Source organism: Mchenga conophoros, linkage group LG18, assembly GCF_057382185.1.
Source record: "Mchenga conophoros isolate Kocher_MC1m ecotype Shallow Benthic linkage group LG18, M_conophoros_male_GT1.1, whole genome shotgun sequence".
Taxonomy (NCBI): domain Eukaryota; kingdom Metazoa; phylum Chordata; class Actinopteri; order Cichliformes; family Cichlidae; genus Mchenga; species Mchenga conophoros.
In genome coordinates, this window is record NC_140543.1 from 25,174,496 (window position 1) to 25,195,148 (window position 20,653).

General features: G+C 41.9%; 1 protein-coding gene across 1 annotated transcript in view; it reads right to left on the minus strand.

Moving 5' to 3' along the window:
- Window positions 1-2,131: 2,131 nt before the first annotated feature.
- hs2st1a (heparan sulfate 2-O-sulfotransferase 1a) overlaps window positions 2,132-20,653 on the minus strand; it is a 34,022-nt gene continuing 15,500 nt past the window's right edge. Inside the window, exons 2-7 of the mRNA XM_085254793.1 lie at window positions 12,738-12,988; window positions 12,556-12,641; window positions 12,161-12,299; window positions 11,285-11,382; window positions 9,126-9,283; window positions 2,132-5,372 (exon numbers count right to left, since the gene is read on the minus strand). Of these exons, the coding sequence (XP_085110919.1) occupies window positions 5,149-5,372; window positions 9,126-9,283; window positions 11,285-11,382; window positions 12,161-12,299; window positions 12,556-12,641; window positions 12,738-12,988 (956 nt within the window). The 3' untranslated portion in view covers window positions 2,132-5,148. The remainder of the gene's footprint in view (window positions 5,373-9,125; window positions 9,284-11,284; window positions 11,383-12,160; window positions 12,300-12,555; window positions 12,642-12,737; window positions 12,989-20,653) is intronic.

Here is a 20,653-nt window from a genome sequence, read left to right on the forward strand (position 1 = left end):
ACACACATGTGATCAGAAACTTCGTAAAGGCTGGCCTCACCTCAGGCTAACATCCCCAAATCTTCCCCAAACACAAATAAAGAAATTAAATCAAGGCTTACATATGTGAAGCAGCCGTATTAGACATTAAAGGTGGAGGAGTAACACCGGTCAATTTAAATAAAATGCTTTTACAAGTAAAAGTCTTGCAACTATTTATATTTATTCAAAGTTGAGAAGGTAAGTGAAAGTACAATTTAAAAAAAGATAACATTTAAAATTTAACCCTAACCTCACTGGCCACTCTTATAGGTACAACTGTTCAACTGCTTTTAATCTAATCAGATAATCATATTTAGGCATGTAGATGAAGTCATCACAGCCTGTTTAAACCCAGTATCAGAGTGGGCAACAAAGGTGATGTGCGTGACTTTGAAACATGCAAATCTGCTGATCTGCGGGGATTTTCCCACACAACCATATACAAAATGGTCTTAAAAATAGAAAATATACAGTGACGGTCAGTTCTTTGGCTGAAAATCCCTTTTTGATGACAAATAATCACTCATTACAACCAAGGTATGCAGAAGAGTATCTCTGAATGCACAACACATCCAATGTTGAAGCCCAAGGCAACAAAAGATCACACCAGATGGGACTCCTGTCAGCTAAGTTCATAACACTGAGGCTACAGGTCACGCGAGCTCATCAAAACTGGTCAGTAGAAGACTGGAAAAACATTCCCTGATCTGATGAGTCTTGATTTGTGCTGCGATATTCGGATGATAGCGTCACAATATGGTGTAAACTGCATGAAAGCATGGATCCATCGTGCCTTATACCACTGGCTTAGGCTGCTTGTGGTGATATAACAGTGTGGTAGATATCTTTTTGCATAGCAGCTGATCGTTTAAACATCACAGCCTACCTGAGTATTGTTGCTAACCATGTCCAAGGATAAAAATAGCACAAAACATATGTCAAATGTTAACAATCGTATTTTATTTAAAAGAAAATGATATGCTCATTTTTAATTTGATGCCATGTTTTTCACAAAGTTGGTACAGGGGCTCCTTTCCCACTGTGCTTCCACTTCTTTTAAACATTACTCTGTTGCTGTGGTTTTGAAGTGAGATCAGTGGCTGATATGTCGCACCTCAGTGAGAAGAGTTACTGCAGCATTACATAACCCACAGAGGCACACTCTTCATCACCAGCCATATGTCCCAGAGACCGGACTTACTTTTTTCTCTGTACTTAGTTGTTTTGTTGGTCATAAACTGAGCACTGTCAGCATATTGTACATGCAAAAGAGACTAAAGACTTTTAAATGTGATGTTCCTGTTTAAATTCCTGCAAAGGTCATTCTCCAAAAGCCCACTGAGGACAGGAGGGGGCGGAATAGATGCTGTGATGCCTTTCATATACATCAGTGATACATCATCAGTATTCACAATCTGTGAACTGCTCAGGCGTAGTGCATGGTGTGGGAGGGGAAAAAAATGGAGGCGATTTAATGTGCTGGCAGGTTTGTTTATATTTATTGATATCTGCCATTATCAGACACGTGTATGTCTGCGTTGCACCTCCCCAGAGTTCCACCTCTGTTATCTCACTCAAATAATACAGATGTGGGTGTGTTACAACACATGATAAACGATTATTATCCAGATTACTGAGGTGATGGTGACGTTTTAGTGAGATGGCTATGGTTCAGACAGGATTTTAAAAAGAAAAAGGAAAAACAACCCTTTCATTCACTCTATATATTTCAAGTTAGCTTGTTTTTGCCTTTTTTTTTAAAGCAACCCCATATATATGAGTTTATGGTGGTGTGGTGTTTAGCACTCGTTCCTAAAGGTAGTGGGTTAAAATCCACCAGCTACTCTACCAGAGTTTAAATGTTCTCCATTGCACAGGAAAGGCTAATTGGTGATTTTCAAAGTGACTGGTGTGAATGGTTGTCTCATTGTGTTAGCTCGGCAATAGACTGCCAACCTGTGGAGGATGTACCCCATCTTTCACCCTGTGACAGCTGCAACCACCCCCACAACCCTGAGCTGGATAGGTGCAAGAAAATGAATGGATGGAATTATTACCAATAGCGGCAAAGCATAAAAATACACTTCACAGACATAAAGGGAATGATTCAGGCTAGCTTGTTTATTTTCCTTTTCCATGTTTCTCAGGTCGATATCCACAGCCTGCGTGTGAAACTCTGCTCATGCATTATTCTTAGTCAAACCTCCAGTGATGCAACACTAAGCAAAACATATTGAATGACGTTACATAGCACGGGTTTTACAGTGGGGAAATGAACATCCAGTAAAATGGCTCCTGGTTTAAAAAAAACAACTAAATAAATAAAAAGCTAATTAACTCTACTGACAAACAAAGCACGAGATGTAGCAAATTCTAAAACTACAGGTAATGATATTAAAAAGCAGGCACTGACACAGAATATTGGAAAGCTAAGGCACCGAGCTCAAAGACAGTCTGACTGATCAGTGGTGGGGAGCTGGATGAACACCTACCGCGGTATCGGTTGGCTGAATAGGAGCAGGTGAGTGGAGAGGAGAGGCAGATCAGGTGACACTACTGACAAGAAAGGACAGGCATGTGGGAGTGGTAGTGACTGACATGACAACAGAGTTAGCGCATGGAAAAATTACCCTAGTGACTGAATGAAAACCCCAGGATGTGACAGCTTGGCTCATTTTAAATTCTTGACCAGCTTTGCTAAACTGAAAGAATCCCCCGGCTCACTTAATTACCAGTAAACAATAAAATAAAGAAAAAAGAATCAGTAGAAAATCTGGTATCTGTAGTGGTTTTATACATTTGTTATATGTCATCCAATCAACAGGGAACCTCACATCTGACACTGAAAACCACAACGCTACATGACCATATGTTAAATGTTGTGCATGTATGGGTGTGTATTAAAGGTTTATTTTAGGTTGTGTACATGGAGCTTTCAGTAGCAGACTGTCGTAAAAAAAGGCAGTCCCTGGTCTAATATTAAAAGGCAGCGTGTAACTGAGGCTTCAGAGTATGAGGGGGGGCATTGTCCATGTTAATCTAGGTCAGAGGGCCAAGACCAGGAAGCTGTAACTGGAGAATGATTTGAGATTACCGGGGATGAGTCCAGTAGCTGATGCCTGTCCAGGGATTATCTGAGAGCATGGGTGAATAACGCTGAGTGGCAGCACTGGCTCACATAAACTTTCCCTGGCCTGTGGTGGCTCCTGTTTCAGTGCCCTCCGTTTATGAAGCTCAGCTGCAGGAACTACGAGAAGAGGAGGTGCTGAACACGTGCTGGGAATATAAAGAGGTTGGCACACAACCACATGTCACTGCAATCATCAAACACTGTTTGGAAGAGTCATGTGAAAATGATAAACACACACTCAGAGGCAGGAGTGAACCTGGAGGCTCTTTATCGCCCCCTGCAGGACACCTGAAGTAAGCCAGCTCGACTTTTCCGTTTATGTGTATCACCTCGCAAAATCCTTGCTTTGCTGTACACAGTGATGATGATGATGCAAAAACATTTGGAAAAGAAAAAAAAACAACTAAAAACCAGTCATGAACCTCAGGTAGTTTTTTTTAAAGTCTTCTTTATATTGTTTGTCAATCAAAAGATGAAAACAGACATGGCAGCCGTGTTGTCTTTATGTTCAATCAGAAAAACCTGCAAAACAAGGCGAACTCTAGAGAAGGCACACAAGACAGAGTGGTTAACTACAGTATGTCCTCAGATGGCAAGGGAGCATCCATTCACCTGGATATACAAATACAGACAGTGACAGCACATCCAGGAAGAAGCTGGGGCTCTTTCCCATCATAACAAAGTATACTTTTTAAAATACTTGTAATTTTCATCGTTTCCCTTACACGATTAAAAAAATAAACCCCATCAGAGCCCAAATAAAGCCAATTTATCAAGTAAATGAATGAAGACTGATCTCTTATCAGCCTTTTAAACATACTGTAATGCTGCAGCTGGTTAGGTTAGCTTGGCATAAAAATCAATGAGAAACAGTCTGGCTTTGACTGGGAATGCTCTTCTGAAGCTCCTGAATTAATGCATAATTTCGCCACTTGTAAAAAAAAGAAAAAAAAATGGAAACGTTTGGCTCATAGTGGAGTTAGGGGACACCCAATACAGCAGGGGAACTTCCTCATGTCCACTCTTCATGCTTTAGTTGCTAAAAGTCTTAAATTTACTGGTACAAAAGTCGCATTGAAAACAAGGAAAAGCACATTTCCCCAAACGGATTTTAGCAGCCTCCCGTGTTTAAATGCTTCTACGTGACAAAAATAAAACCAACAACACGTCCAGACTTCTGTAACCTATCTGCCAGGAAATGCAATGGATTTAAAAAGTTGTAAATATTTACAGAAGCAGCAAGTTCACCTCACTTCAATAAAATAAGGTGTAAATGTTTCCTCTGTTACCCTCCAAAGGAAAAGCTGCACATTTACAAGAGTCACACACTTAGTATAGTATAAAACATACACGCGTGCCCCAGGAAACAGTCCGCGTTCACAGGACTTTTACTCATAAAAACCTCAAAAGGCTCCATTCAAGTCCAGCAACACAGCAACGTTTCTTACAGTACCGTCTCTTTAAGTTAGTAGTGGTGATGAGGCGTGAGGCATGTAGTTTCACCGTCAAACGTCTTTACGTACAAACCAAAAACGTAATAAAGAGATAAAATACAACCAAACACAACCAAACAGTACAGAGCCAATGAGAATCTTCTGGATAGAAGAACAGTGAATCCAATCAGGAGTGGAGGGATGATCAGCTGTCGGCCGGTCGCCTTTAAGACGCGAGCCGGGAGAGGCCCTCGGCATGGACGACCTTCGGCGTTGAAGTGAAAGGGAGTGGAGCAGCTGCCGGTAGCGATAGCAACCTGCCGATTGAAACGCGAGCTCCTCGTCCAGCTGGCCGGCACAGCCGCGAGTAGCAACTGCTGCCAGTCCGGTCGCTGCGTCACAGCCGGATTGCTTCTCCAGCTCCGCATCATGCTCTCAAACGAGGCACACGGTCAGCGGTAGTCCTCAAGTCTCACCTCACTCCCACTTCTGTTTGTCTCAAGAGCGCATGACTGAGCATGGACGAAGTGTTCCGTCCTCCTCCAAAGCACTCCGCTCTCTTCTCTAGTTTTTGGGGTAGATTTTTTCATAGAAGAAATTTTGGGCCAGCAGGTAGAGTTCCCCGTCCTTTTCCCGGACAGCATGCGCCCTGACGAACTGGAACTGCTCCAGGGCAAATTCATAGAAGTCGTTCTCCATCTTCCAGATGGTGGACTGCTGCAGCTTGGCAATCGACTCCTTTGTGGGTGGCTTCTTCTCGCTGGTCTTCCTTAGGTGGGACTTCTTACCTGTGATGCGAGTGGGAGGAACAACATGGGATTAAAGGACATGAACGCAATCATTCAGTACTTAGTACATAAGCGGCCTGTTATATTTACTGGTAATGCATTTAAGTGTTACTTTTGTTAGTTTTGCAGAAGCGATTGTTGCAGTTCTTCTGTTAATCCACTGGCATTAACAACAAGCAGCTTCAATCAGAACGACACCTTTTCTTTTTTCCGAGATCTTTGAACAGTTGCCATTTTCACATGAAACAGCAGCAGCTTCTTTTCTGTTTAGGCGCGTGGCCTTCATTAAAGTGACTTCCTGCTGCTTCGTGTCAAAATGGCTGCCGTGACAACAGCAACATTAAAGCATACTTAGTGTGAGCTTTTTCTAATATAAACTACACAACCGACAACAACAAAATCCTACATAACACTGCTATCTGTATGTCCAATAAACAGCTAACACTAAACATGTGTGTCTCTGTGTGTGGGGGAGGCTGTCTTAAAGGGCCAGTTCACCTAAAAATAGGACTTTTATTCATTTAGATTGTGCTGGTGTGTGACGCACAGTTATTTAAGCCTTTTCTTCAGAAATGTAAAAATAAAATACATAAGTGTGGGTGAGGGGGGAATTGGGGGCCACCTCCTTGTAGGCAACAAAAATTGCTTCGACAAGCAATTGCAGGTAGGCATGGTGACCACTTTCTTTTGCAAAACATCAAATAGGTCACCGGTTGGGAGGCAACTCATCTCCAACCCGTCTCCAAACAAGACTGCAGTCACTTTCAGACCGATCGGCAAACGTTTGAAAACAATTGTTGTGTCAACTGTCAGTCTTTGCAGAAGGGGGACTTGAATTAACTGCTTATATTTTGGTTATATTCCTATATTTAAGCAAAGCATAATCAAGATGGATCAGACTCAGCAGATTTTATAGCCAGTATCTCCAAAACAAGGCAACCTGCACCAAAAAGACACTATATTGCCAAAACTATATGCTCGTCTGCCGTCACAAGCACTTGCGTGAGATCCCAATTTAATCCATTGGCTTTAATATGATAAACCCATTCCACAAAGCTCTCTACATACAGTTCTTGAGCTAATCTGAAGCCCACATGAAGTTTGAAGATCTGTAGCATTGACTCTACAGAAAGTTGTCCACCTCTGCACATTATACATCACAGTATCTTTTATACAGCTGTGGCCATGAAAGTGATTGGAACACCTGAATTAGAAGATTTGGATGGGTGAATGAATACTTCTGGCAATATAGTGTATCTAAAAGGAATAAATAGCCCTACAATAAAGATGAATAATAGATAAATATGACTTTGCAGTTAACTGTCCGTTTAACTCTGGAAACAGGCTACTAAATAGTGTCAAGTTTATTTGCTCTGTATTAAAAAAACCAAACAAACCCAAAACAAAAACCACGCACTGTAAAATAAGTAGTTCTTTAATTAACTGTTAATTGCCTGACACTTGACTAGGCACAGCGACTGTGCATCATCACTGTGCAGTAGTCAGAGAAATAAAAAACAAACAAACAAACAGAAAGAAGCACCACAAACGGTCATGCGTTATCTACAGTCCTCCGGTTTGACCAGATTGAAAGTCACAGATAACTTACTAATGCCAGAAACCTGGCAACCAGGTGCTAGCTGAGTAATTTAGTAAACATTAGCTGTACCCGTGCACAAAGAAATGAGACAGATCAAGACGACGTGACATTTGAATGTGAGACTTAGTCTTCAGATTAATTGTTTAATGCGCTCGGGTATATTGAATCATTGTGCATCGGCGTGATTGTCACACCGGACCCTATTGTGCTGCCCATTATTCATTCTGGCTGCACTCATTATAACTAATCTGTAACTACATCAGTGAAGCAGCACGACTGCATTTTGATCACAGCCGATCACAGGAGAGCGATTCAAAGCGCTAATGAACAACCGCAGCACGTAAACACACAATATTTAGCCCTGAAATTGCAGTGAGAGGATTGAAGCAGCAAATTAATTATATATATATATATTAGGGGTGCAACGATACACAAAATTCACGGTTCGGTTCGATACTTTGGTGTCACGGTTCGATATTTTTTCGATACAAAAAAAATGTTCATGCATTTTTAATTTGTCATTTATTAAAATTATAAATATATATTTTAACTCAAAAGTACAGTTTTTAAATTTAACCCTAACCCTTGTGCGTGTTTTTTATTTTGACAGCGAATGCGCACCTGCGGACCACTTATGTGCAGCCCTGGTTATTTAGCTCGTCATATTGCAGCCACAGAAATTCTTTTGTCCATGAAACCATAAAGCTGCACTTTCTTTTTGCCTTATAGTCTGATTTGTCATAACTTCTCCGTTTTGTGGTAAGCTTTTCTTTGGCTGTCACTTCTTCACCCTGACCTGTCTTATTTGGCTCAGCAGAACTGAAATGCTTTTACACGCTCACTCACATAAGCTCAGCGATTCTCTGCACGATCAACCTCTCACATGTTTAAGCTGCGGGAGATTTCACTTGTCATGTTTGCATAGTAAGCTAACGATTAATAAGACGATGTCAGAGGAATTGGTGCACAAATTATCATCACTCACAGATCAGTGCTGTTGTTCTCTATACACAGTTCGCACGATTGCAAAGTGAAAGCAAAAAAACAAGCGCAAATTCAAACGCGACTTCAATATGTCACATATTGACAGTGGCTCATGATGCCAATGACATAATTACCCAGCTACATTTCTGAAAGAATGCAAAAGCATTGACATATATTTCCCTTCCTACAATAGCCCGACGGGCAGGGAAGAGATAGATTTTGGTAGCCCGACTGAAAAAATCGCTAGCTTCGGGACTTCGGGCTAGCGATATTGCGAGCCCTGTATCTGATTGAGGAATCACTCATCTTTGGAAAAGAGAGTTTATTACAGAGAAATGGCTCTTTCCAAAATAAAAGCTATACTATCCGCTTCTTCTGGGCTATATTCTCAGCAGCATAAGGAGAATCATGTGCTAACAGCTGTCTAAATGACTCGGCTAAAGTTAGTAGCATGCTTGCTTTTTTTTGTCTGCTTTCACTTGTCTTTGCACTAGGATGATGTCGGCGTAAATGTGCAGTCATATTCGTTGTGTTCCCACTAGTGCTTTCAGGTTAATCTCGTTGAAATGACCTTAACGCCACAACACGGCAAATCTCCGTTAACGAGCTACCGCCGATCGCTCTGTGCATGGGGCTGGACGGCCAACACGTTAATGAGCTAACTGCGCTAACACACTAGTTCACACCAATGTAATTGAGCATTGCATGGACATCCAACATACTGTTTTACTTTAGTCCATGACTCGCTTACCTTCAGGGTCATACGTCACATGAAAACCAAAATAATTCCAAACGCCAGATCTGAATGAGGTTCAATTTGCCTGTTGCAAGGAGAGCTTAACTTCTGTCTCGCTAGCTTGCCCTGCGCTCTTCCTTCTGACTATGCTGTCTGTGTTGAGCGCTCAGTGGATCTGCGCTCGACAGTGCAGCCTAGGCGGAGTAGTCGAACACAGATTCACTGAGCGCTCAACACAGACAGCATCGTCAGAAGGAAAATTGATCAAATAAATTACAAATGTTGTATTGTTCATACATATGTGTACCAAACCGAAAGCACTGTATCGAACGGTTCAATATCGATACGAATATCGTTGCACCCCTAATATATATATATATATAATTATTATTATTATTATTATTTTATTCAAACTGTGTGGCAGGAGCAGCACCTGTTTTGTACAGCTCAGTGGCTCCTTTGAAGAAGCGTGGCAGCGCGGCCTCCAGCATCATGACAAAATCTTCCAGCTCTTCTGTTACGCCGACCAACATGTACTCATTCACCAGGTTGTACTTTGCCTGCTCCAGAGCCCACTGACTGCCCACGTTCCTACACACAAAAAAAAGAAAAAAAAGTCATGTTTTTCTTTTCGATGTGGATATTTTCTCTTTATTCTCAGGGAGTCGCTGCTCTGCTGGATGGGAAAAAAATATCCCACACAGCTTGGAAAAACTGAGCAGAAATGGAGGGGAAGAATGATGTAAGGCCTGACACGGAGGAAGAGGAGGTGATGGAGAGAAGAGCAGCAGAGAGGAGCTGAAAGACAGACAGGATGAACGATTAGGTGAGCCGTGAGTCCGGAGAGGGTTGAGACAACAGGAGAGCGGAGCAAAAGGAAAAAAAAAAAAAAAAGCTTGGTAGTGAAAATAAAATAAGGATTGTTTAAACCTATAAAGTAAATTGTTGGCAAGGCCTTCTTAAACACATCAATCTATGACTGGCTGCACTGACCTCACCTTTTTGTCTTCACTATTTATTTAATGTTTCCAAGGGCCTTTCCATTACTTTAATATACTGCTCTCTAAATCCCAGACACTCAGACCTTCAGTCAGCAAGAGGGTAGATGGATTAGTCAGGGTGAGAGGGAAGAGTAGGGTCAGCGAGAGACTGATAAAAAAGGAAGAAAACACAATGTAGAGAGAACGGCTCAAGGCAGTGAGAGGGCTACTGGAGACCTTGAGGAGAGAGTGTAGCAAAGCAGAGAATGACTGAATGTGGTGCTCTACTGAAGAAGACTGATACATCACGTCTTTTTTAACAATTTCATCTGCATGCACCGAGGAAAAGACAAGGTCAGTGACTTTGCTTGTTTGTGTTGTTGACAACAAACCCAGAGAAAAATATCTCACCGCTGCATTTATTCCTACCCTAACAGTGGTGTTAAATCTGAACCCAACCGAGCATATTTAACATTTGATACTGTGTAAATGCATCGAGCCAATCCTGATTTATTCTTATTTTGCTCCCAAGGAGGCAGAATTATAATGCAGTTTTTTTTTTTAAAGTGCTCTTGAGCAATGGTACTCTGGGCTTTCAGAAGTTTTTCTTCAGACATCGGCTGCTTTTTCGCTCACTTTCAGTCAAGTTCTTGTACCTGACTGTTTTAGGAGGAACCGGTTTTCTTTCGGAGGCCAAGGAGCAGACCCAGGACACGCTGGAGGGATTATGTCTGTCAGCTGCCCTGGGAATGCCTTGGTGTTCCACCGGACAAGCTAGAGGAGGTGGCCACGGAGAGGGAGGTCTGGGCTTTTCTGCTAAGACTGCTGCCCCGCGACCCAGAAAAGCGAAACAAGATGGATAGATGTTTTAATAGTCTGTCTTTAACCACTCTTTTATGAAAACATTAAATCTGCCCTGTCAACCAATTTCTGCAGTTGAATCCGTAGAAAATGCTGAAGATAACACAGTTAAACTGGCATAAAACAGTACTTTTGCACCAACAAGGTGATTCCCAAAAGAACTATTAGCCAAAAACTCAGCATGGTGTGCAGCGTGTCCTTAACCCCCCCAAAAACTGGACATTGGAGGATAAAAGAAATGGCAAGTTTAAAAAAAACAACCTCCCTGTGACTGATGAACAGTATCTGAAAAGTCATGTGTTTAAGAAACAGTTAAACACCCAGCACAGGCCTGACACAGGACCTGCAACATTAGTTGATCCATCCACTGATTGCCAACAGCAATAATGCTACATAAAAGCCTGACATGACTTTGGGATACTTTACTCTCTGCTGTAGTTTTTTCAGGTCTGCTACTTCTTCTTTTGTTCTCATCTTGTCTGCTTTGCTCATTTTTAAAAAAAAATTTTTTTAAAACACACAATGCACACCTCGAAGAAAACAAAACAGTGTATTGATTTATAGCTACACTATTTTATTAGGTACATAAGCTGTATCATTAAGCCTGTTCATTCCTGTTTTTGGTTGCAATATAACCAGATCTCTTCTGTCAACATGCAAATGTATAAAAAAAGGAGACACGTTTGATAATCTCAGACTCAGTGTGGTCTGAATGCGACACAGCAGGAGCAGCAGGTGTTTAAATTCTCACCAGCATTCGGAGTAGTGACCACAGAAAAAGGGAATCTGGAGCCAGAGCTTCTCGGGAGCGCAGTCCGAGCCACCAGCTGATACACATTCATCGAACGTCTGAAACACAGAACATGAAAAACACCAAGAAAGCAGACGAAAAGATAAGTGTTCCTTCATATTAGACCTTCATATCCCTTAATGCACTGTGAAACAAAAGAAAGACGACAACATTCCGAAGTAGCTTTATGCACAAATATAATCCTGAAGCTACACGGAGCCTTTAAAAGGTACTTTAAGTGGTTATTTTCCACAGTTTAGTCAGAACTTCAATTCTCCAGTAATTTTTTCTTCTAGTTCAAAAGAAAAAACAAAACACACATTTGGGAGAAATGAAAGAGAGGGAATTTTGTTTTAACTGGAATTACCACCTCACAGTGGTATGCTAGTTAAGTAGCTGGTAACAACCCAGTCTGGTGACATTTTATGTCACCACTTCATCGGATTTTCCTGTTAGAGGCATTTGTGTGAAATTTAGCGATAATTAAACTGCGAATTCTCGACTTTGGTGAGGTGACACTGATCTTGACTACTAACTTTTAATGAGCTCATCCTTGAGTCCAAATGAACATTTGTGCCAGATGTAATTAGATTGTTTTTGCTAGCATTCCTGATGTTTTTCCATTTATAACCATGGGATTCAACCACGGACACCCCAAAACCACTCAATGCCTTGATGACTGTCGGCAGCACAGAGGCCTCGAAATGCTGAGCTCTGGAAGATAAACGCTCGGTTTGATCACTCAAGCCAAATATTAAGTGAGATTTCATCCACAGATCCCTGTTATTTAAATGAAAATGAATCCATTCTTTAAATAAAAGAATAAAGCTGTTTTACCTTCTTGTCTCCTTGTTTTCTGCGTCTCAAGCCGGGCCTGTAGTCGTCCCCGAAACGTAAAAAGTAATAATAGGACACCAGCCTTTCAATTGGGTCCCTAATCACATTTATGTAGATGGGCTTCTTCTTCACCCCGAACCTGAGGAGAATTACTCGTTTCAGAAAGCTCACCAGGAATGAAATCAAAATGCATGAAACAGAATTTTTGTTTTTATGCAATTTTGTTTTCTTAAACATTCAAATGGCTACAATTTGCTTTTCACTCTGAGAGTGAACAGCTTTAAGTGACCACAAGGTGGAGTCAGCTGATCAAAGCCACAGCAGGGTGGATTAACTGGTTACAGGGCTGTGGAGAAAAAAAAAAACAACACTATGTGAAATGAAGGCTTCTTTACTTGGTGAAATCCAGGAAGGAGACGTGTCCGTGGTAGAAAGCCGGCTTCATTTCCCTCCATTCAGTCACATTCTTTACAAACCGCACCTGAACAAACCAAAATCAACATATCACAATAATGACCTCCGTAGCAGACAAAGATGATCAGGTGTAGGAAGATGGAGGAAACGCAGGTCCCCTGACCTGGTCCTGGAGGGACATGACCGGGTTGTTCTTGGTGGTGTTGATGTGCAGGACGTGGTAGTGGTTCTTCCCGCACAGGTCGTAGGCGATGTTGGTGAAGGAAGTGCTGGCTGTCTTGGGCACCCGGTTGTAGATGATGACCACGTCATCCTCGCTGTCGGACAGCGCTGCGGCTGAGTCCCGCTCCCGCAGGCTGTCTTGCGTGTGCCTCTGCTCGATCTCTCGTACCTCGTGTCTGGCGATGGCTCGTTCTGGGGAGACGAACGGAAATTAGAAAAAGGCGAGTTCAAGATGCAGAAGTTAGATTTTTTTTTTTTAAATGAGAGTTGCCTGAAAGGAAAGATTAAAAAAGTCCTTCGGTGAGTTACTGATTACTCAAGCTCCAGGTGAAGCTGTTCTCAAGCTGAACTTGACCTTTGACCTCCCTGTGAAGCAGAATAACAGCAGGAACTTTTCCGTGAAAAAGGTCCAGCTCATTTGTTAAACTACTGATCGATTTAAGAGAAAAATAAGAAGACCACATGCTCCAGTTTGATTTCAGAGCATCCCAAATCCTCAAAGCTTTGTGTTTTTTTCTTACTTACAACTATGATCCAACACTCACTGTACTTGATATGCATGCTACAAATATAGTCTTTGATTCAAATCTGATCCACTTACACCTTAAAATATCGTGTTTCCTTGTCAGAAGCGTCAGCGCTGTGTGAGAGACTAAACTGTAACTTCATTAAAAATGGATTTTCATTTCACCATCTGTCGGGAGAGCTTCAAGATCTTTCCCTGCTTCACGCCGAGGATCAAGAGTAATGTCAAACAGGAATATTAGGTAATCATTTTGTGAGCAGCCCATTTCACACTGTGGTACTGCTTCTCTTGTTCGCTAATCAGATTCATCTTTAATATCAGTCCTCTACCTTTACTTTCACTCTCCTCATTTAACTGCAGAGTGGACTGTGTGTTTGCTCATATTTTAGATCAAATAAATGTACCTTCATTTGGACTAGCATGGAGAACAGGCTCAGGGTAATGGCAAATGATTCTTCTGAGAAAGGTGTCACATAAAGGGGAGTGGGAAAGGGAACAGTAAGAGGTGGTTCAGGGTTAGAGGTTGGCAGTTATTTTGTGGCTAACTGGATATTTGCAGGACATCAATGTAGCTTAAATGAGAAGGGTGGAGGTTTTTTTGTGAGGCGTGGGGGGGCTGTTTCCACCTAAACACTGCACGAAGCTGCAGAAAAGCCAGACCCCAGTAGCTCGGTGTGAATAGATTGAACACAAAGAAGGCCTGGCCTTTGTCGTCCTTGGGCTTTTCTTTATCTGAATTCGCCTCAGATTGACGGGTGTTGACAAAGCCTCAGAGTGCTCTGCAGGAAGCATGGAGAGAGAAGAAGGGTGTTTGTACGAGGAGGGGAGGCAGCACAACACTGGAGAACCTAATACCCGTGGGAGCTCCCAGCGGAGCCACTAGGCTCCTAAAAACCTTTCCTAATGCCATGCCTGGCAACTGAGACACAGTTACAGCTTGGACCTGGCCTGGACGTCTTTCCAGGCTGGCATCTGGCACCAAAAGGCCAATTAAGATGTCATCTGCGATTCCAGCAGCCTCCCCTTCATCTGTGTGAATGCGAACATACTCTCAGCCCCTGCTCTTACAGCTTCCCGAGCAGCTGTTAATGTTCCACTCATGAAAGCGAGATCTGGTTTCTGACGGTGCCTCGTCGTTTCCGCATGCTCACAACTGGACTGATGGCGTGGAGACGTGCCAGGTGGCTGTAATGGCTGAAGGCTGTCAGCGTGCAGAACAGCTGTAATGGAGATACTCATTCGCATGTCCGTCCAAAGAGCGCCTTGGCCAACAACAACAGAAATAACAGTTGCTATGTTGAAACTTTCCCAACGTGGGATCAAGTGTCGTTTTTGGATTATTTTTAAAATGGAGTACTGCGACTGCAGAGAGAGAATGGCAAAGACAAAAGAAGAGTTTTACGGGTGTGCAGTGCCAGGTGTCTTAAGGACACACTCTTTATTCTCAAAGGTTTTGACAGAGAGTTGACTCATATGAATGATGGGAACCTTAATATAATGGTTATTCCAAATATTATCTTACATTAGGGCTGTTCGATATAACGATATATATCGGATGACGATATAAAAACGTCTATCGTTTCATTTTACGCTATTGTTTGTTTCGTGGTGTCGCAAAATAAACTGTTTACTGTAATATTTTTTTCATCGTTTTGATGCTCACTGTAGTGGCTATATTAATTTCTTAAAGTTCTCTTTTTCTCTTATATTTAATATAACCACACTACTGACGGACACCGCCTGTTTTTATGCGTTGTGGTTAGCAGCAACGATGGTAAAACCATCTCGTGTCCGCTTGTTTATGTTCCACATAAACCTTTCACAATAAAGCTCAAGATCCTGTTGAGACTTTTCAAAATAAACCGAATCACGTGAAAGAGCAGATGGACAGAGTTTACGGATGAGAAGTAAAAAAAGAGCCGTCAGGTGCTAAAAAATAAACCTTAGGCTCAAACGTTAGAACAGGCTTTCCCCCGCAGCACGCCGTGTAATAAATACTCACAAAGAAAACGGCGGCCGTTACAACTTATGTCTAAAAATGTCTAGTTTCATGCATCTGTTAAAACACTCGACTCCAGCTACATGACGCGCAGCTGGAAACACTTCCCGCAAGTCGAGCTGCCCGAGATTCACAGAATTCACAGAAAATGTTACATTTTAGTGATTTATATCGTTATCAGGACGATAGAATTCTTATATCGGGATATGAGATTTTGTTCATATCGCACAGCGCTATATTACATCTTAGTTATTTTTCCTATACTTCCCACAATGAGGTCTATATAATTTTGGACAATGACATACTTTTTGTTATTTAAGGGCTGGCAACCACCGACCACAAGGGAAAAAGAAATAATCCCTGACTGGTTGCAAGTGGATGAAAGAGGTAGTCACCGTGAAATTGATGACCCATTGGCAACCACCTGCTTCTAGGGAAAAATGTGCATTCTGCCTCCAGCTGGTTGCTGGAGGTTGCTGGCAGTTGGTGGTGTAAAAGCTGTCACAAAGAAGTATTCGGTGCTGCGACTATTTGGATCACTAACAGGTTGCTGAGGTCGCCAGGATTTTTTTATGGAAGATGCCGACTTGTCTCCAAACACTTGCAAACTAATTACACGATGGCAGTCAAACTCTGCAAACTTAAAACGTGGACATTTTGAACCTTTTGAAATGTGTCGGTTGCTGTGCAAAGCATAACTTTTATTTTGAAGGTGAATGTTCTCCGTTTCTGGTTCGTGTCACTGAGAGAATCACCTTGTAATTACTTTTAACCTGCAAGGGTTTTTTTTAGACCTGTGTGACCGAGGCCTATATGGACAAAAACAAACAAACAAAATGAAAAAAAGCATAATCACTCTCAAGTTTTATGACAAATATAGACACATGTAATTCCTCAATGGTTAATCTAATATTTTCATTAAACCTGAGAGCTTGCACTTTAGCTCGTGCTCATTATATTTCTGTATTTTCAGTACTGTTTGGAAAATAGCTAAAACAATAAAATAACCTGTTTTGATAGATGGGGTCACATGACTGTTGGGGTTTTCTCTCTGATATTGTAGGGTCTTTGCTTTACAATATAAAGTTCCATAAAACTGGCAATTCATGAATCAAAATTAATTAACCTGTAAATTTGTGTTTGATTTGTGCTATTCTTACTGATTATTCAGAAAACGTTCATCATCTGAACTTAAAAGCAGCTTTAATCCACATATCTACCTCACTTCTCACATGCCAAATATATTATGAATGAAAACGTGTTTCCAGTGCTTACAGCTTAAAGAAAGAAAAAGAAACATCTGAAATATTCAACAGCAACTTTTTCCAGTGCTCCAGTTACTCTAAATAATCCACAGGCCTCACTGTCAGGAGTGTTTTACTGGGACTACTTTCCATTAAATAAAATACTCCCAGTGAGAACTGTTGACAGCGGGGATCTTTGGATTATCCAGAGCAAGGAGTAAGTGCTTCGACTGCAGCTGCATATTTAAAACAACACGGTTTGAAACTGTGTGCGCATGGCAAACAAAACCCCGTTCAAAGTAGAACCAAATTAGCCCACATGGTTAAAATACAAACACAAATAAATGGAGGTAACTGTTAAAATGTGTTCCCACAGGCTTCAGCTCTGTCCGCCTCGAACCGCAGACATCAGAGAGAGAAGAGAAAGAAAGAGAAGAGCGTGCAATTTGCTTTGCCGTGGAATAAACACACTAATGGAAGAGTATGTGCAGCTTCAGCTTGCAGGGATGTCTTTCAGTGTCTTGCTTTTAAAACTGAAGGATAGAATAGTGAGAAAACACCGGGGGCTACCGTGTCCCTAACTACAGTGTCTTGAACTATGTGAAGGGGCTGTGAGCCACTTGTTAAAGACACGGCGTTTTGTGCCAAATTTCCAACAGTTAACAAGGAGACGAAGGGGACACGGAGAGGGCTTCTTGGGCTTTGTAGTAGACGCCCTATTCATTGCAAGATTGAACACACTTGGCGCAAACCTCCATATCAGAGGGCGCCCCACACACAAACTTAAGCTTAGTGCTCCCTTCTGAGGTCATTTAATTAGAGAACAAAAGCCTGAATTACTATGGCCACACAGCAGGCCTCTTTTCATTCCACATTTCCGTCGATTTCCTCCCCTCAAGCCGACTATGTGCATTAAAAGCTAATTATGAACCGTGACGCCAACACGGGTCTTAAACATTGTGACAACTACAAGCCTATTACTCTGAGCTTCATTCAAAGTCAGAGACAGGAGGAAGACAGAGTGCTGGTAGCTGAACATATTTACTAAAGCAATTTAACGCCGATTAGACCCAGGCATTTGAAATCATCATTCATATTCGCCGCCAGATCTGCAGAATGTGACAGGCCGTCATGTATTATTGCTATCACGTCAGATCTGATGGGATAATAAAAGTGGGGGAGAGAAGATGATCCGTTCTCCAAGCAGCTCATAAATTTACCGTCGCTCCGTTACGCCAGTTGGAGCTCTCTGACTCTTCCCCTGAGAAGTTTAGCCCCTCGAACCGAAGCCTTGAGCTAGGTGGGTAATAGAGATCGGCTATCAGCGGCAGACTGAGGTCTATGGGCTTGTATGGTTCTGCTTGGATGCCGCTGGATTGCAAAATCAATGAAGGATGACAGGCAGGAGATCTAGGTTGCTGCTGTATATATAAAAAAAATTGAGTTAGTCTACTGCTGCTGTTTCTCCTCGTCCCCCTCTATATAGACTTGGATGCATGCTACTGTTTTGCAGTGCCAGGTTTCCAGGGGGACAGTTATGTCACCACTGCAGCACTCACGAACATTTGGATAAATTGTGCACTTCTGAATTTCTAATATAATTCAGCCTTTGGACACATTTAGCAGAGGGTGGATTATCAGAGGAAAAAGGAGTAAAGTCAGACCGACAGGGAGAGATTCAGGGATGACCAAACGGAGCAGAACCTGCATTGGCACTGTTAGTTAAGCGATGACAAGGAAAATGAAACATGTTGTGAGAGGAATCGGTTGGTGCAGCTTTTCAGCGCTGCTGGCAGCCGCAGAGAACCGAACACAGAGACAGATAAACAAGGCCGCTTGCACTAAGTGGCTGTGAAGGTGTTGGGTGCATTCAAACGAGATCAGAATGACAGACAGGAACAGAGACGTGCAAAACCCACGCACACTGCAGCGCATTATAAAAAAAGGAGAAAAAAAAAAGCAACCTTCCTTTAAACTTTAAAACCACACATGAAAACTTTTATTTAATTGCACATTACTTCAGTGGGAAAGAAACCAAAACAAAAACAGAGAAGTCTCCAGCAGACTGAAGTGCTAAGGAAATGGGGGTAATTGCTAACGCCGTGGAACTTTTTCTCCGCTAGATTTGACACATAAGTGCAACATTGACGCTCAAAGAAAGGTTTCATTCACTCGTCGCTTCTCCGCAGTAGCGTACAGCTGGGGGAGACAGAAGGAGGCGGGGGCTTTATGGAGAAGGAGGGAGGCCAGGACGAACCAGGTCTGAGATGGAGACAGACAAAAATGTGGCCAGAGAATCTGCTCACTGTTTATTATGAGGCAGAGCTGGAGTAGCAGGGATGCCACCAGCCTTTGGTCTCCTCAGCATTATTAGATAAAAGAACCGATATTATCCCAATGAGCTGGTGGAGCCCAACTAGAGGTAAAAGAAAAACGACTTGGATTTCCATTTTCCATGTGGCCAGATACATGATTTTATTTCTGATTGCTAAGATGTATCTGCTGGCTGACAACCTGTCAGTGGTGTGTGAACAGAATAATGAAGGCACTATAATAAATTAACAAGTAGCTTTTATGAGACAGAGCACTAACAGAGTTTCCCAAAGTGTGGGGAGCAGAGCCATTGCGGGGGCATGAAAATAAAAAAAAATGTTTACAAATATTCTTGTAAAACAAAGCGGGGCCTAGCAAAAAGAAGTTTGGGAACCACTGGATTAGCTAATTGTGATTGCAAACTGGCAAAAACTGCAGTTCCTCGACTGGCCACATGAGGAACTGCATGGGACCGACTTGAAGCGAGTCGGTCCCTGCAGAAACTAAAATGTTTACATCCTTGAGCAAATAACGGGTTTGCTCTTCAACTCTTACTTTTCCATTACAATTTATATAAGAGGAGTGCTCTAAGTGACAGCTAGGTGTAATTTATGTGTTAGCACTAATTAGCAGCTACAGCAGTGTGAAAAACTAAGTACACCTTTACTACTTCCATAGAAATTAAGGCGATAAATTGCAGATCTGTTCTTTTAATCCAGTGCACTTGATTAAGTGTGAGCATCTCTATAAAAGCAGGCGTGGAGCATTCAGGAGGGTTAAGAAAACACCATAATCTTCCGAGGTGTGAACATCCCAGCAAATTTAGACCATGCAATGTTCAGAGAAACTAAAAAAATGAAGACCTAGATTTCAGACTCTACAGGTCTGTTAACATGTTACAAATTAAAATTCACGACAGTACGATTAGAAGAAAAAAAAATATGACTGAACTAATTTAAAGTTTGTTTGGAAAGATTTCCAGGAATAGCCTTTTCCCTCTTACAAAGTATCATCTGACCAAACCTGAAGACTTCTGGAACGATGTCCTCTGTAGTCATATCTAGAGTCAAATCTCAATCATCTGTGTGACAGCTAAAGCTTGGCACAAACTGGCTCATACGACAGGACAATTAAGCCATGCACAGCAACAAATCAACAACAGAAAATCAAGCTGCTGCAAAGGTCCGGTGAAAGTCTAGACCTTAACTGAAATGCTGTGGTGCAAACCTCAATGAACTGAAGCAACGTTATAAAGACGAGTAGGGCGAAACAAGAGTCGCACAGTAAACGATAACTTTAAATTTTTGTTGCAGAAATTGTATTTAGTCCAAGCTTAAAACTTGCTAAAGCAGCAGCTTGCTAATGGCAGAACATTAACCACAGGATAGCTGCATGGTAGCTAATCTATACATCTACAGTCCCAGTATGAGCGATGATTTACTGGTATGTGTTTAGCCAGGAGAATTCAAGTCAACATTTGAGGGGATGTCAGTGACAGCAGCAGCACAGAAACACACAAAAATTTATTGTCTACAAGAAGATGTAATGAGCCTCCGTTTGGTCTGTTGTCTAGATTGATCGTAAAAGGAGGGGAAGTTTGATTAAGAATGCTTTAAATGATGGCGAACAATGCATCAAAGTCAGATTTTAATATAAGTAACAGGAAGGCTCCACTATTTCAAACCAGCCAGGGAGGTGACGTGTGAAAATAAAACGTCTGGCTACACTGCAGATCCTAATAAATAACAAGTTTCACAGTGACGCGATATTTCCCG